Here is a 16077-nt window from a genome sequence, read left to right on the forward strand (position 1 = left end):
GTCGACTCATACGATAACCATTATGGGAAGCCATTTCAATGTTACGGCATGTCGTACCAGGTACGTGCCGTAAGTCAGTTCCATATGTTGTCCACTCATACGATAACCATTATGGGAAGTCATTTCAATGTTACGTCATGTTGTACCGTGTACGTGCTGTAGGTCAGTACCATACGTTTCCCACTCATACGATAACCATTCTTATGGGAAGCCATTTCGATGTCACGGCATGTCGTACCGTGTAGGTACTGTAAGTCAGTAGTGTATGTTTCCCACTCATACGATAACCATTCTTATGGGAAGCCATTTCAATGTTACGTCATGTCGTACCGCGTACGTGCTGTAAGTCAGTATACCGTGTTTCCCACTCATACGATAACCATTCTTATGGGAAGCCATTTCAATGTTACGGCATGTCTTACCATAAACATTCTAAATAGAATAAAATTCAAACTAAAGCTTTTTTTAAATGTTGAAAATGCGCTTAAAATTTTATTTGACCTCCGAGTAACAGCATTCGACCATACATATTACGTGACCAAAATAACGCATTCACTGTGTTGCAAAAACAAAACTTGAAACTTATAATTTTACCATCATTTGAAGAGAAGTAGTGCCCTGAACACCTCTCTTTTTGCCGGCGACCATCGACCAAGCTCTCTCCACCACGCAATAAGAGAACTACCTTTCTTTGACGACTTAAATTTCGAGTACGAAAATGTCGGAACTTTTGGTTTTTGTTGTGAAATACCTTCTTGGTCGCTGTCTGTTATATTTCTTATTTTCGTTGCCAGATGAATATCGATATTTTTCCTTAGCTTTTTCTCCAGGCATTGCTAGCTCAACTTTTGATTCCATAGTTCCTTCTGGTTCTTCCTCAACATTTGTCTGTTCAAGTCGTTGTCCTTTTTCAAACGTTTTATAATCTTCTTTCTTTAGCGTAGAATTTATCAATGGTTTTTTCTCCTCAGATGAATGAAGAAAAGGCATGATTTCCACTTATATTTCGACAAAAACTGATACTTTAGCTTCACGAACTCATACTGAATCGAACTAAAAATCTGCATCTACACGCTTGAATTTGACACTTTTAAGAGTGTGTAGCAATATTGGATTAATGATTTACCAACGATAGACGACATTTATCAAGTAGTAATCTGTTTCCAAACAAACGTGACACGTCATATCTCCGACTCTAAGGTCTCTTCATATGCAAACTACCACAATCCTTTTCAAAATGCATTTTCATATAAAATAGTTAGACTTTTCATATAAAAAAGTTAGAACTCCTTTGAGAATGTTATAAATCGCCATCATGCTTGAAGCCTATATACAGTCAATGTCATTAACGTTGTCCACCAAAGAAAGACATTTAGACCTCTAGACCTCTAGACATTTAGACATTTAGCCATTTAGCCATTTAGACATTTAGACATTTAGAAATATCAAGTGCTTACTCGAAGGTTCTGGCATAAAACAAACGCTGAAATACCATTCTCCATCTTAAATCCTCACTAAATGGTCAGGGCATTCTGGATTTTCGATTCACGAGTTGAATTTTACATTTAAAGTTCAGGTTGACGCACACAAGGCAAAGAATACATAATGAAACACGTGATGTATCTTTTAGTCTAAATGTGTAAATGTGTCATGTCTTTTTTCGGTGGACAACGTTAATGACATTGACTGTATAATATATTGGTATTCATTTTCTGTGCAAATGTATTTGGTTTTGAACGCAGCATAGCCTGCGTCACATCCGGAATTTTCTTCGTAAATACGAAGAAAATTCCGGATGTGACGCAGGCTAAACGCAGCATTGCGTTTGACAAATTCTACAAAGTTGTTGAGCGCAACAGCTTGGGCTCAGTTCTAGACTGCGTAGCGGCGCACTGGGGAGGGGGAACTAGGTAGAACTCGTTACGCAGCCTAGCGCAGTCCAGGTTACATACAATGCGAGTAGCCAGTGAACTTATAAAGAATCGCAAGAGAACCTTGCTTGGTCTATCTCTATCATCGTTCTTGTTCATCTTCAGTTCTGTCCTTCTTGAGCAAAGGTATCTTTAGCATGATGTGCCTTGAGGACACCTACTGCTTCTTCAACCTTGGCTTGCAGGGCTTCATGAGACTCTAACATGTGCAAGAGCTCATTGTTGTCAATCTCTAGCAACATGCCAGTGATTTTACCAGCCAGGTCTGGGTGGGTGTTTTGGATCAGGGGGAACAGACGTTCACCTAACATCTGTTTCTGTTCTTGGGGAGTTGCTTGTGCCAGGACACTTGGGAGAAGAGGCTCTTGGCCCTACACAATAACACAGGAATATTAGTAATGATAAAATAATAAATTGATTAATAATTAAACCAATAAACAAATGAGAGTCAAAGATTTTATCAGGTGATAAAAAAAACAGTATTGCTGAGTTTCAATCAGCTGATAAAAGTCTTTGAATCTTATTATCTGCTCCAACTGGTGGTTAAAGACTGACCACCATGTGCTGTCAACCAAACCGGATTCAGCTGATGAACATTCCGCATGAGAAGGTAATGACGTCAATTGAAACCCAGCAATAGATCTTGTTCCTTGTGGTGCAAAGCTTTCCCATTTCAGACTACACGTCATTCTCTGGAGTATCATTATTTTTTTGTTTAACGGTTGTACATGAGAAGATACATGAATATGGATACCACTCAAACAAAGTATCTTATTCTCAAGAGAAGGACTCATGATCTTCGAGTTAGGACTATTGTTATGCAATATTTAGTGTACATACCAGAACTTGAATGCCCTGCTGTGCATCTGCAGAAGGCTGGTTGCGCAGAGTCTGAGAAAACTTGTAGCTAGGTCTGACTTGGCATGATCCATCTGGTACTCTCTGAGGCTGCTGGGACATTTGCACATTTGGCATGCGTTGTCCACCCCCCTGCATGCCTTGAAGGACATCTGTATCTTTAGCATGATGTGCCTTGAATACACCTACTGCTTCTTCAACCTTGGCTTGCAGGGCTTCATGAGATTCTAACATGTGCAAGAGCTCAGTGTTGTCAATCTCTAGCAACATGCCAGTGATCTTACCAGCCAGGTCTGGGTGGGTGTTTTGGATCAGGGGGAACAGACGTTCACCTAACATCTGTTTCTGTTCTTGGGGAGTTGCTTGTGCCAGGACACTTGGGAGAAGAGGCTCTTGGCCCTACACAATAACACAGGGATATTACTAATAATTAATAAATCAATCAATTAAAAAAATAATAAATTGATAGATAAATAAATAAACAAACTAGACAAAGATTTTATCAGGTGATTAAAAAAACCTATTGACCCCAGTTAATGGACATTCTTGATGTCAAGTGTAACCCAGCAAGTGTAACAGAATCTTATTCTCAAGAGAAGGACACATGATCTTCCAATGGAAAAAATATTACATCGAGACGAATTACATCTATTGCTATGCAATATTCAGTGTACATACTGAAACTTGAAGGCCTTGCTGTGCATCTGCAGAAGGTTGGTTGTGCACAGTCTGAGAGAACTTATAGCTAGGTCTGACTTGACTTTGTCCACCTGGTACTCTCTGGGGCGGCTGGGACATCTGCACATTGGGCATGCGTTGTCCGCCACCCTGCATGCCTTGAGGGACACCTGACTGTGGACCCACTCCCCTTGGTACAACTTGACGCACACCACGAGCTCTGGGTACCTGCCCTGCACTGGGCATGTTTGGTACACCAGGTCGCATCTGTTGTTGTGGTTGTTGCATGTTCCAGCGAGGGCGGACTTGTGGCATCTGTGGTCCAAAGAATGAACCCTGACCCTTTAAAGTAAAATAATTGTTTATTTCTACGCACATTGCATTATAATATTATTGCTCTGATGACTTAATAATAAAATAAATTACTACAATTATTAGTCTTGAAGTGTGACCCTCAAATTTTGATGTGTCCTTCACCAAATAGTATTTCAATGACTGTCATTCAAAGAACCAAAATAAAAAAACAATATTTTTAGGGAGATTCTAGACTGAATAAATAGATTTTAACCCTCTAAAATCTTTAATTCAGTTCAACATTTCCCTCAAAATTTCCTCATGCATATGCTGCATTTTTTTCAACCTTTTTGAATTATAAAGTGACCTAAAATCTTTTTAAAGTTGGTCATGGGTAAACCTTAAAAGTATGAATTCTCTGAAAAATATTTTTGCAATACTTTTTTATGTAGTGTTTAATAAATGAGCAGGAGTGTTTTATCGGGTAAAACATGAGGTGTAGCCGAGTGGTTTTAGACCTGATAAAACACGATCTGCGAGTTTATTAAACATCTTCGAAAACTCATGATGTATGTTCTCATATTGTACAGAATTCTTTACGAAATGAACCAAGTTTGATAGAGAAAATCCAAGTCAAAGTTTATGCAAATGAAGACGAATCTATATCAGATATAAAACCTCCTTCATGGTCATGATTTCTATTGTCTTTCCTTCATGAATTATTAATGAGTTTTCTAACACCACTTTAATCTACTATTAGTGTTCTCAAAACAAGCAGCCAATTTATGGTATTTTTGCCAACATTAGCTTTTATATTACTATACATTTGCTTTAATTCAGCATTCTCCAAGCTATATCCTCCCATCAACAATGTGAAAAACCCTCGAAACACAGGAGAAAAACTAACAAGCAACTAATGAACCGCCACCTGGCTAGCTCAGTTGGTAAGAGCGTCGGTCTGTTGTGCGGAAGGGCGTTGTTTAAGCCTCGGTCAGACCAACACTCAGGGTCTTAAAATAAATGAGGAGAAGGTGCTGCCTTTGTAATTACATCTGCAAATGTTTAGACCTTCATGTGGCTCGGATGATCATATTAATGGCGATCCTGTTCCTAATTAACTAGAGACGTTAACAGAGGACCACGAGTTTATCAGTTGAATTACTGTCAAGTGTTATCCTCTATAAACAAAGTTAATATATTTATTTATGAACCTACCTACTAGACAAAACAAACACTATTGGATTATTACAGTAACAGCTCCAATCCACTGAAACACTATTATCACCTAAATGTCATTCCCTTGAGTATTATTTCTTTGTTTCTCAGTACTAACCCTTTCTTTCAAAGGAATGACATGTGGTCTGAAACAGGGGAACAGAAAGAACTTTTTACAGCTAGTGAGTCAGGTTTATGGAATCAAATAATTTGGTCTTGTAATAAATGCAATATTCAGTGTACATACCGGAACTTGAATGCCTTGCTGTGCATGTGCAGAAGGCTGGTTGCGCACAGTCTGAGAGAACTCATAGCTAGGTCTGACTTGACTTTGTCCACCTGGTACTCTCTGGGGCGGCTGGGACATCTGCACATTGGGCATGCGTTGTCCTCCACCTTGCATGCCTTGAGGGACACCTGACTGTGGACCCACTCCCCTTGGTACAACTTGACGCACAACACGAGCTCTGGGTACCTGCCCTGCACTGGGCATGTTTGGTACACCAGGTCGCATCTGTTGTTGAGGTTGTTGCATGTTCCAGCGTGGGCGGACTTGTGGCATCTGTGGTCCAAAGAATGGACCCTGACCCTTTAAAGTAAAATAATTGTTTATTTCTAAGCACATTGTATCATAATATTATTGCTCTTATGGCTTAATATTAAAATAAATTACTACGATCATTCTTGAAGTGCGACCCTCAAAGTTTGATGCTTTGTTTGCCAATGAGCGAAACTCAGACATTCCAACAGCTTGTTGTTAAACTAGTTTTTCAGCTGCCGCCAGTCAACAACATAAAAAGGTATCCACTGATTATTTTTGATTGACAACAGACAAAAAAAAAAAAGAATTCCAGCTTGCAGCTTGTAACTACTGAGTTCCTTGAATATCGAAAACTGCAGTAAGCCCTGCAAGCGTTGCACTTCAACAACATAAGACTAAACTACTAGATATATTGACCTATCAGTCTCTCTTCAACTAGGTAGATGTTCTAGAGGTATAAATTAGCTTTAAACACCCTATAAATTGTACTGTAGTTTTAACACCAGTACTAGCCCAACATACCGGTTGCATTTGAGGCACGTAAAAGCCTCCAGCTTGAGGGAACACCTGTCCAACTTGTTGGCCAGCAGCCTAGAACAAGATTGAAAAATAATAAACATTGTAACTCTTAAACTCAATGATAATATACTGAACATATAAGAACATCATTATGTACTATACACCAGTATAATATATATTAATTAATATTAATATATTATGTACTATACACCAGTAAATAATATAATGAATATATATGAACATTATTATGTACTATACACCAGTATTATATATATTAATTAATTAATATTAATATATTATGTACTATACACCAGTAAATAATATAATGAATATATATGAACATTATTATGTACTATACACCAGTATAATACATATTAATTAATATTAATATATTATGTACTATACACCAGTAAATAATATAATGAATATATATGAACATTATTATGTACTATAAGCCAGTCAAATCATGGGAAACATGGGAACTTTGAACCCCCCTTGGTAAGGCCTTGTCATTTCTGTGTTTAACTGTTGTGCATGAGAAGACTAAACAAATATGGATAAAATTCAAACAAAGAATCTATTCTCAAGAGAAGGACACGTGATCTTCCAATGGGAAAATACTACACTGAGAAGAATTAGGTCTATTGCTATGCAATATTCAGTGTACATACCAGAACTGGGATGCCTTGCTGTGCATCTTCAGAAGGCTGGTTGCACACAGTTTGAGAAAACTTATAGCTAGGTCTGACTTGGCTTGGTCTGCCTTTGCCTATTCTCTGAGGCTGCTGGGACATTTGCTCATTTGGCATGTGTTGTCCACCCCCCTGCATACCTTGAAGGACATCTGTATCTTTAGCATGATGCTCCTTGAGGACACCTACTGCTTCTTCAACCTTGGCTTGCAGGGCTTCATGAGATTCTAACATGTGTAAGAGCTCATTGTTGTCAATCTCTAGCAACATGCCAGTGATTTTACCAGCCAGGTCTGGGTGGTTGTTTTGGATCAGGGGGAACAGACGTTCACCTAACATCTGTTTCTGGTCTTGGGGAGTTGCTTGTGCCAGGACACTTGGGAGAAGAGGCTCTTGGCCCTACACAATAACACAGGAATATTAGTAATGATAAAATAATAAATTGATTAATAATTAAACCAATAAACAAATGAGAGTCAAAGATTTTATCAGGTGATAAAAAAACAGTATTGCTGAGTTTCAATCAGCTGATAAAAGTCTTTGAATCTTATTATCTGCTCCAACTGGTGGTTAAACACTGATCACCATGTGCTGTCAACCAGACCGGATTCAGCTGATGAACATTCCGCATGGGACAGGAAATGACGTCATGTGAAACCCAGCGATAGACCTTGTTCCTTGTGGTGCAATGCTTTCCCATTTCAGACCATGCGTCATTCTCTGGAGTATCATTTTTTGTTGAACGGTTGTACTTGAGAAGACACATGAATATGGATACAACTCAAACAAAGTATCTTATTCTCAAGAGAAGGACCCATGATCTTCGAGTTACGACTATTGCTATGCAATATTAAGTGTACATACTGGAACTTGGATGCCTTGCTGTGCATCTTCAGAAGGCTGGTTGTGCACAGCCTGAGAGAACTTGTAGCTAGGTCTGACTTGGCTTGGTCTGCCTGATACTCTCCGAGGCTGCTGGGACATTTGCTCATTTGGCATGTGTTGTCCACCCCCCTGCATACCTTGAAGGACATCTGTATCTTTAGCATGATGCTCCTTGAGGACACCTACTGCTTCTTCAACCTTGGCTTGCAGGGCTTCATGAGATTCTAACATGTGTAAGAGCTCATTGTTGTCAATCTCTAGCAACATGCCAGTGATTTTACCAGCCAGGTCTGGGTGGTTGTTTTGGATCAGGGGGAACAGACGTTCACCTAACATCTGTTTCTGTTCTTGGGGAGTTGCTTGTGCCAGGACACTTGGGAGAAGAGGCTCTTGGCCCTACACAATAACACAGGAATATTAGTAATGATAAAATAATAAATTGATTAATAATTAAACCAATAAACAAATGAGAGTCAAAGATTTTATCAGGTGATAAAAAAACAGTATTGCTGAGTTTCAATCAGCTGATAAAAGTCTTTGAATCTTATTATCTGCTCCAACTGGTGGTTAAACACTGATCACCATGTGCTGTCAACCAGACCGGATTCAGCTGATGAACATTCCGCATGGGACAGGAAATGACGTCATGTGAAACCCAGCGATAGACCTTGTTCCTTGTGGTGCAATGCTTTCCCATTTCAGACCATGCGTCATTCTCTGGAGTATCATTTTTTGTTGAACGGTTGTACTTGAGAAGACACATGAATATGGATACAACTCAAACAAAGTATCTTATTCTCAAGAGAAGGACCCATGATCTTCGAGTTACGACTATTGCTATGCAATATTAAGTGTACATACTGGAACTTGGATGCCTTGCTGTGCATCTTCAGAAGGCTGGTTGTGCACAGCCTGAGAGAACTTGTAGCTAGGTCTGACTTGGCTTGGTCTGCCTGATACTCTCCGAGGCTGCTGGGACATTTGCTCATTTGGCATGTGTTGTCCACCCCCCTGCATACCTTGAAGGACATCTGTATCTTTAGCATGATGCTCCTTGAGGACACCTACTGCTTCTTCAACCTTGGCTTGCAGGGCTTCATGAGATTCTAACATGTGTAAGAGCTCAGTGTTGTCAATTTCTAGCAACATGCCAGTGATTTTACCAGCCAGGTCTGGGTGGGTGTTTTGGATCAGGGGGAACAGACGTTCACCTAACATCTGTTTCTGTTCTTGGGGAGTTGCTTGTGCCAGGACACTTGGGAGAAGAGGCTCTTGGCCCTACACAATAACACAGGAATATTAGTAATGATAAAATAATAAATTGATTAATAATTAAACCAATAAACAAATGAGAGTCAAAGATTTTATCAGGTGATAAAAAAAACAGTATTGCTGAGTTTCAATCAGCTGATAAAAGTCTTTGAATCTTATTATCTGCTCCAACTGGTGGTTAAACACTGATCACCATGTGCTGTCAACCAGACCGGATTCAGCTGATGAACATTCCGCATGGGACAGGAAATGACGTCATGTGAAACCCAGCGATAGACCTTGTTCCTTGTGGTGCAATGCTTTCCCATTTCAGACCATGCGTCATTCTCTGGAGTATCATTTTTTGTTTAACGGTTGCACATGAGAAGACACATGAATATAGATACAATTCAAACAAAGAATCTATTCTCAAGAGAAGGACACGTGATCTTCCAACGGGAAAATATTACAATGATATGAAATAGGTCTATTGCTATGCAATATTCAGTGTATATACCAGAACTTGAATGCCTTGCTGTATATCTGCAGAAAGCTGGTTGCGCACAGTCTGAGAGAACTTATAGCTAGGTCTGACTTGGCTTGGTCCACCTGATACTCTCCGAGGCTGCTGGGACATTTGCCTATCTGGCATGCGTTGTCCGCCACCCTGCATGCCTTGAAGGACACCTGTATCTTTAGCATGATGCTCCTTGAGGACACCTACTGCTTTTTCAACCTTGGCTTGCAGGGCTTCATGAGACTCTAACATGTGTAAGAGCTCAGTGTTGTCAATCTCTACCAACATGCCAGTGATTTTACCAGCCAGGTCTGGGTGGGTGTTTTGGATCAGGGGGAACAGACGTTCACCTAACATCTGTTTCTGTTCTTGGGGAGTTGCTTGTGCCAGGACACTTGGGAGAAGAGGCTCTTGGCCCTACCGATAACACAGGAATATTAGTAATAATAAAATAATAAATTGATTAATAAATAAACCAATAAACAAATGAGAGTCAAAATAATAAAATAAAATAAATAAAGTCCTTTTTTTACGAGGGTAGCACTTAATAGCCAGTGGCTAACAAACCTGTGGCCCTCATTCTGTGATCGAATTGGAATTTAGAAGTTGATTTTTGCGGAGGGAGGAAAACCGGAGAACCCGGAAAACCCTTGAAGCACAGGAGAGAACCAACAAACAACTCTACTCACATACTACACAGGAGAGAACCAACAAACAACTCTACTCACATACTACACAGGAGAGAACCAACAAACAACTCTACTCACACACTACACAGGAGAGAACCAACAAACAACTCTACTCACATACTGCACAGGAGAGAACCAACAAACAACTCTACTCACATACTACACAGGAGAGAACCAACAAACAACTCTACTCACATACTACACAGGAGAGAACCAACAAACGACTCTACTCATATACTACACAGGAGAGAACCAACAAACAACTCTATTCATATACAACACAGGAGAGAACCAACAAACAACTCTACTCACATACTACACAGGAGAGAACCAACAAACAACTCTACTCACATACTACACAGGAGAGAACCAACAAACAACTCTACTCATATACTACACAGGAGAGAACCAACAAACAACTCTATTCATATACAACACTGAATCCGGCGGGACTTGAACTCGGGTCGCATTGATGAGAGGCGAGCACTCACATCGCTACCCCACCCGTGCTTCCCGAAAAGAAAGATTTTATCAGGTGAAGAAAAAAACTCAGAAATTGCTAAGTTTCACTCAGCTGATAAAAGTCTTCCTATCTAATTATCTGCTCCAACTGGTGGTTAAACACTGACCACCATGTGCTGTCAACCAAACCGGATTCAGCCGATGACATCAAGTGAAACCCAGCAATAGATCTTGTGGTGCTGCTTTCCCATTTCAGACCATATCATTCCCTTGAATATCATTTTTTGTTGAACGGTTGCACATGAGAAGACACATGAATATGGATACAACTCAAACAAAGAATCTTATTCTCAAGAGAAGGGCATGTGATCTTCCAACGGTAAAATATTATGCTGAGATGAATTAGGTCTATTGCTGTGCAATATTCAGTGTACATACCGGAACTTGAATGCCCTGCTGTGCATTTGCAGAAGGCTCATTGTGCACAGTCTGAGAGAACTTGTAGCTAGGTCTGACTTGGCTCAATCCTCCTGGTACTCTTTGAGGCTGGTGGGACATCTGCTCATTGGGCATGCGTTGTCCTAACACCTGTTTCTGTTCTTGGGGAGTTGCTTGTGCCAGGACACTTGGGAGAAGAGGCTCTTGGCCCTACGCAATAACACAGGAATATTAGTAATAATAAAATAATAAATTGATTAATAAATAAACCAATAAACAAATGAGAGTCAAAGATTTTATCAGGTGATAAAAAAATAGTATTGCTGAGTTTCAATCAGCTGATAAAAGTCTTTGAATCTTATTATCTGCTCCAAATGCTGTTCAAACACTGACCACCATGTGCTGTCAACCAGACCGGATTCAGCTGATGAACATTCTGCATGGGACAGGAAATGATGTCAAGTGTAACCCAGCAATAGACCTTGTTCCTTGTGGTGCAATGCTTTCCAATTTCAGACCACATGTCATTCTCTTTAGTATCATTTTTTTGTTTAACGGTTGTATATGAGAAGATACATGAATATTTATATACAACTCAAACAAAGAATCTTATTCTCAAGAGAAGGACACGTGATCTTCCAATGGGAAAATATTACACTGAGACGAATTACGTCTATTGCTATGCAATATTCAGTGTACATACCAGAGCTTGGATGCCTTGCTGTGCATCTGCAGAACGCTGGCTGCGTACAGCCTGAGAGAACTTGTAGCTAGGTCTGACTTGGCATGATCCATCTGGTACTCTCTGAGGCTGCTGGGACATTTGCACATTTGGCATGCGTTGTCCACCCCCCTGCATGCCTTGAAGGACATCTGTATCTTTAGCATGATGTACCTTGAGGGCATCTACTGCTTCTTCAACCTTGGCTTGCAGCACTTCATGAGACTCTAACATGTGCAAGAGCCCAGTGTTGTCAATCTTAAGCAACATGCCAGTGATTTTACCAGCCAGGTCTGGGTGGGTGTTTTGGATCAGGGGGAACAGACGTTCACCTAACATCTGTTTCTGTTCTTGGGGAGTTGCTTGTGCCAGGACACTTGGGAGAAGAGGCTGTTGGCCCTACGCAATAACACAGGAATATTAGTAGTAATAATTGATAAATAAGTTGATTAAAAATACCAATAAATAAATAAACAAACAAACAAATAAACAAACAAATAAGTAAAAAATGAATAAATAAGCAAACAAATAAATAAATAAATGTCGTATTTTTTTTTCCATTTCAGACCTGGTGTCAACCCCTAGACTACCATGTCTTTGTTTAACAGTTGCACTTGAGAAGACACATGAATATGGATACAATTCAAACAAAGAATCTTATTCTCAAGAGAAGGACACGTGATCTTCCAATGGGAAAATATCACACTGAGATGAATTAGGTCTATTGCTATGCAATATTCAGTGTACATACCGTAACTTGAATGCCCTGCTGTGCATCTGCAGAAGGCTGGTTGCGCACAGTCTGAGAGAACTTGTAGCTAGGTCTGAGTTGGCTTGATCTGCCTGGTACTCTCTGAGGCTGCTGGGACATCTGCACTGTCACTGGGCATGCGTTGTGATAAATCCTCTTCACTAACTCTTACTTCCATGCTTTTAATTTAGAAATGTTAAAGAAAGTAACATTTGATGGCCATTAATTTGTTTTCTACATTTCTCTGATTTTTTTGACTTTTTTTCGAAACATTTCTTTGATCACTATTCCTTTCTACAGTTCCATTCAGTGACCACAAATAATAGTTCCTAGCCGAGGCTGGAGTTTCTGTGCATGATAAACTGTAGTTTTGCTATGTGCAGTACTCTGTAGCGCTCCTTTTCCCCTCGATGAATACTATATTTCTTCAGCGTTTAGCAAAGAAACGAATTTGGTGACCCCCTTTTTTTATTTCATTTTTTGAACAAGAATATGTTGGGGTATGTCCATGCCAAGTTGAAAAAAATTCTGATTGCGACTTAATTTCTCTGCATCCTTAGAAGTCGTCGATAGAATTCTTTCTGGTTAACAAACATGGTTGTCAGTGTTTCAGACCAGTACCATTTGAAGTAAAACAAAAATGAGAGTCAAAGATTTTATAAGTTGATAGAAATCGCTGAAAACCATACCCTGTTTGGCGGCACGTACCTGTATAGCAAATATAGAGGAGTACTCCCCCCCCCCCCCCCCCAGGCAATAGAGCTAAATCATTGTAGTGCAAAGTTTTCACACCACATGTCATTCCCTAGAGTATCATTTTTTGTTGAACAGTTGAGAAGACTGAATGAGTATAGATACGATTCGAACAATAATCTTATTTTGAAATGGCATTATTTGATTATTAAGTATCGATTATAAAGTCTTGAAACCCTAACCCTAATCTCTACCCAAACTAAATAAAAACCTAACCTTAAACTTTATTCCGGAATAGTGCCATTTCATGTAGTCTTATATCAAGAAGTAAAGTATTTTCAAGTCAGGTCTTCAAAGAGGAAAACCGTTATACCGAGACGAATTACGTCTATTTTTATGCAATATTCAGTGTACATACCGGAACTATGCTTTTAAAGCTGTTGGAAGTGGCATTTCTCTTTTGTAGTTGTTGAACATTTTGAGAGAATAGTGAGAAATAAACCGAAATTCTTACTAAAGAATAAAATTGACCCTTTGCATGCCATGTTGAATCACACAGGAAGCCCGAAATAAAAATTGAAATTTGTAAAATCACAGGTAGCCCAAGCTTGGTTTCTGTGGTGTCATGTCATAAGGAAATGTATGTGGATTCTTCAAAAAAATTCAATAAAATCATTGAAACGTGAAATGAAGCCTCGAAATTTTACCTGATCACTGAGAAATAACACTTCTTTTACTCTGTGTGGTTATATTTTGAATTGTCCTATTTCACTATGACGTCACTGCTTGTTTATGTGGGGGATAGAATCGCCAAATCCATTAGAAAATTCAACGAAATTTGATCCTAGCGAAACAGTTTAATCTAAAATGGCCTGGTTTTCAGATATAATATGTAATATTATGTACTAATATATTCTGAGGGTTCATGCAAATTCCATCGTTTCCTATTGTTTAATTAGCACTATTTTGTACTATTTAGTAATTAGTGTTTCACAGATTAATTCTTTGCACTCTATTGCATCGTTTTCAAAGCACTTGATTTATACTAAAATGAAGTGCTTGGCCGGGTATTCTGAAGTTGCTCCATGCAGTCTAGCCCAGTTTAGGTCTCGTGCAATGCAGTAGAGTGATCTTATATAGAATCACAAGAGGTCCCAGTTTTAAAGAGAACTTTATTTGAACTTGAACAAATTGTCACATCCGGTAAAAGTAAATACTAACATAATAAGTCACATCCATGTCCCACTTGTTTGGTCTATCTCTATCATCGTTCTTGTTCATCTTCAGTTCTGTCCTTCTTGAGCCAAGGTATCTTTAGCATGATGTGCCTTGAGGACACCTACTGCTTCTTCAACCTTGGCTTGCAGGGCTTCATGAGATTCTAACATGTGCAAGAGCTCAGTGTTGTCAATCTCTAGCAACATGCCAGTGATCTTACCAGCCAGGTCTGGGTGGGTGTTTTGGATCAGGGGGAACAGACGTTCACCTAACATCTGTTTCTGTTCTTGGGGAGTTGCTTGTGCCAGGACACTTGGGAGAAGAGGCTCTTGGCCCTACACAATAACACAGGGATATTACTAATAATTAATAAATCAATCAATTAAAAAAATAATAAATTGATAGATAAATAAATAAACAAACTAGACAAAGATTTTATCAGGTGATTAAAAAAACCTATTGACCCCAGTTAATGGACATTCTTGATATCAAGTGTAACCCAGCAAGTGTAACAGAATCTTATTCTCAAGAGAAGGACACATGATCTTCCAATGGAAAAAATATTACATCGAGACGAATTACATCTATTGCTATGCAATATTCAGTGTACATACTGAAACTTGAAGGCCTTGCTGTGCATCTGCAGAAGGTTGGTTGCGCACAGTCTGAGAGAACTTATAGCTAGGTCTGACTTGACTTTGTCCACCTGGTACTCTCTGGGGCGGCTGGGACATCTGCACATTGGGCATGCGTTGTCCGCCACCCTGCATGCCTTGAGGGACACCTGACTGTGGACCCGCTCCCCTTGGTACAACTTGACGCACACCACGAGCTCTGGGTACCTGCCCTGCACTGGGCATGTTTGGTACACCAGGTCGCATCTGTTGTTGTGGTTGTTGCATGTTCCAGCGAGGGCGGACTTGTGGCATCTGTGGTCCAAAGAATGGACCCTGACCCTTTAAGGTAAAATAATTGTTTATTTCTAAGCACATTGTATCATAATATTATTGCTCTTATGGCTTAATATTAAAATAAATTACTATGATCATTCTTGAAGTGCGACCCTCAAAGTTTGATGCTTTGTTTGCCAATGAGCGAAACTCAGACATTCCAACAGCTTGTTGTTAAACTAGTTTTTCAGCTGCCGCCAGTCAACAACATAAAAAGGTATCCAATGAATTCAAAAAAATTCCAGCTTGCAGCTTGTAACTACTGAGTTCCTTGAATATCGAAAACTGCAGTAAGCCCTGCAAGCATTGCACTTCAACAACAATGGTAATAAGACTAAACTACTAGATATATTGACCTATAAGTCTCTCTTCAACTAGGTAGATGTTCTAGAGGTATAAATTAGCTTTAAAAACCCTATAAATTGTACTGTAGTTTTAACACCAGTACTAGCCCACATACCGGTTGCATTTGAGGCATGTAAAAGCCTCCAGCTTGAGGGAACACCTGTCCAACTTGTTGTCCGGCAGCCTAGAATAAGATTGAAAATAATAAACATTGTAACTCTTAAAACTCCATGATATATTACTGAACATATAAGAACATCATTATGTACTATACACCAGTATAATATATATTAATTAATATTAATATATTATGTACTATAAGCCAGTATTATATATATTAATTAATTAATATTAATATATTACGTACTATACACCAGTAAATAATAACTGAACATATATACATTATATGTACTATAAAAGCCAGAATAT

The 16077-nt window shown here is 39.2% G+C and overlaps 4 protein-coding genes across 4 annotated transcripts; all 4 read right to left on the bottom strand.

Annotated features, from left to right (window-relative positions):
* Positions 1–1141: 1141 nt before the first annotated feature.
* LOC148911735 (uncharacterized) lies at positions 1142–8899 on the bottom strand. Its single transcript, XM_089028735.1, has 8 exons — positions 8475–8899; positions 7593–8009; positions 6708–7127; positions 6040–6108; positions 5224–5565; positions 3468–3809; positions 2772–3188; positions 1142–2302 (listed from the first exon to the last, which is right to left on the bottom strand). The coding sequence occupies exons 1-8, from the start codon at positions 8829–8831 to the stop codon at positions 2033–2035; spliced, it is 2634 nt and encodes an 877-aa protein (XP_088884861.1). The 5' UTR covers positions 8832–8899; the 3' UTR covers positions 1142–2032.
* A 458-nt stretch (positions 8900–9357) lies between these two features.
* Positions 9358–10705, bottom strand: LOC148911736 (polyadenylate-binding protein 1A-like). Its single transcript, XM_089028736.1, has 2 exons — positions 10700–10705; positions 9358–9798 (listed from the first exon to the last, which is right to left on the bottom strand). The coding sequence occupies exons 1-2, from the start codon at positions 10703–10705 to the stop codon at positions 9358–9360; spliced, it is 447 nt and encodes a 148-aa protein (XP_088884862.1).
* A 198-nt stretch (positions 10706–10903) lies between these two features.
* LOC116287374 (uncharacterized) lies at positions 10904–12099 on the bottom strand. The gene is made up of 2 exons (XM_031694049.2): positions 11674–12099; positions 10904–11180 (listed from the first exon to the last, which is right to left on the bottom strand). The coding sequence occupies exons 1-2, from the start codon at positions 12028–12030 to the stop codon at positions 10941–10943; spliced, it is 597 nt and encodes a 198-aa protein (XP_031549909.2). The 5' UTR covers positions 12031–12099; the 3' UTR covers positions 10904–10940.
* Positions 12100–14290: 2191 nt separating this feature from the next.
* On the bottom strand, positions 14291–16051 carry LOC148911737 (polyadenylate-binding protein 4-like). The gene is made up of 4 exons (XM_089028737.1): positions 16016–16051; positions 15764–15832; positions 14968–15309; positions 14291–14688 (listed from the first exon to the last, which is right to left on the bottom strand). Exons 1-4 carry the CDS (start codon positions 16049–16051, stop codon positions 14419–14421), a joined length of 717 nt encoding a protein of 238 aa, XP_088884863.1. The 3' UTR covers positions 14291–14418.
* Positions 16052–16077: the final 26 nt, after the last annotated feature.

This window comes from Actinia tenebrosa, unplaced genomic scaffold (genome assembly GCF_029948245.1).
Source record: "Actinia tenebrosa isolate PJP-AT-01 unplaced genomic scaffold, QUT_ActTen_1.0 PGA_scaffold13__45_contigs__length_12533684, whole genome shotgun sequence".
Taxonomy (NCBI): Eukaryota; Metazoa; Cnidaria; class Anthozoa; order Actiniaria; family Actiniidae; genus Actinia; species Actinia tenebrosa.

Bases quoted from the DNA above. Each gene is read 5' to 3' on its own strand.
- LOC148911735 (XM_089028735.1), bottom strand. From the start codon at position 8,831: ATGTTAGGTGAACGTCTGTTCCCCCTGATCCAAAACACCCACCCAGAC. The intron at 8,010-8,474 runs GTATGTACACTT...GTTATTGTGTAG, and splicing joins AGCAAGGCATCCAAGTTCCA to GGCCAAGAGCCTCTTCTCCC. The intron at 6,109-6,707 runs GTATGTACACTG...ATCTTGTTCTAG, and splicing joins AGCAAGGCATCCCAGTTCTG to GCTGCTGGCCAACAAGTTGG.
- LOC116287374 (XM_031694049.2), bottom strand. From the start codon at position 12,030: ATGTTAGGTGAACGTCTGTTCCCCCTGATCCAAAACACCCACCCAGAC. The intron at 11,181-11,673 runs GTATGTACACTG...GTTATTGCGTAG, and splicing joins AGCAAGGCATCCAAGCTCTG to GGCCAAGAGCCTCTTCTCCC.
- LOC148911737 (XM_089028737.1), bottom strand. From the start codon at position 16,051: ATGTATATATGTTCAGTTATTATTTACTGGTGTATA. The intron at 15,833-16,015 runs GTACGTAATATA...ATCTTATTCTAG, and splicing joins TTATTATTTACTGGTGTATA to GCTGCCGGACAACAAGTTGG. The intron at 15,310-15,763 runs GTATGTGGGCTA...TTTACCTTAAAG, and splicing joins ACATGCCTCAAATGCAACCG to GGTCAGGGTCCATTCTTTGG.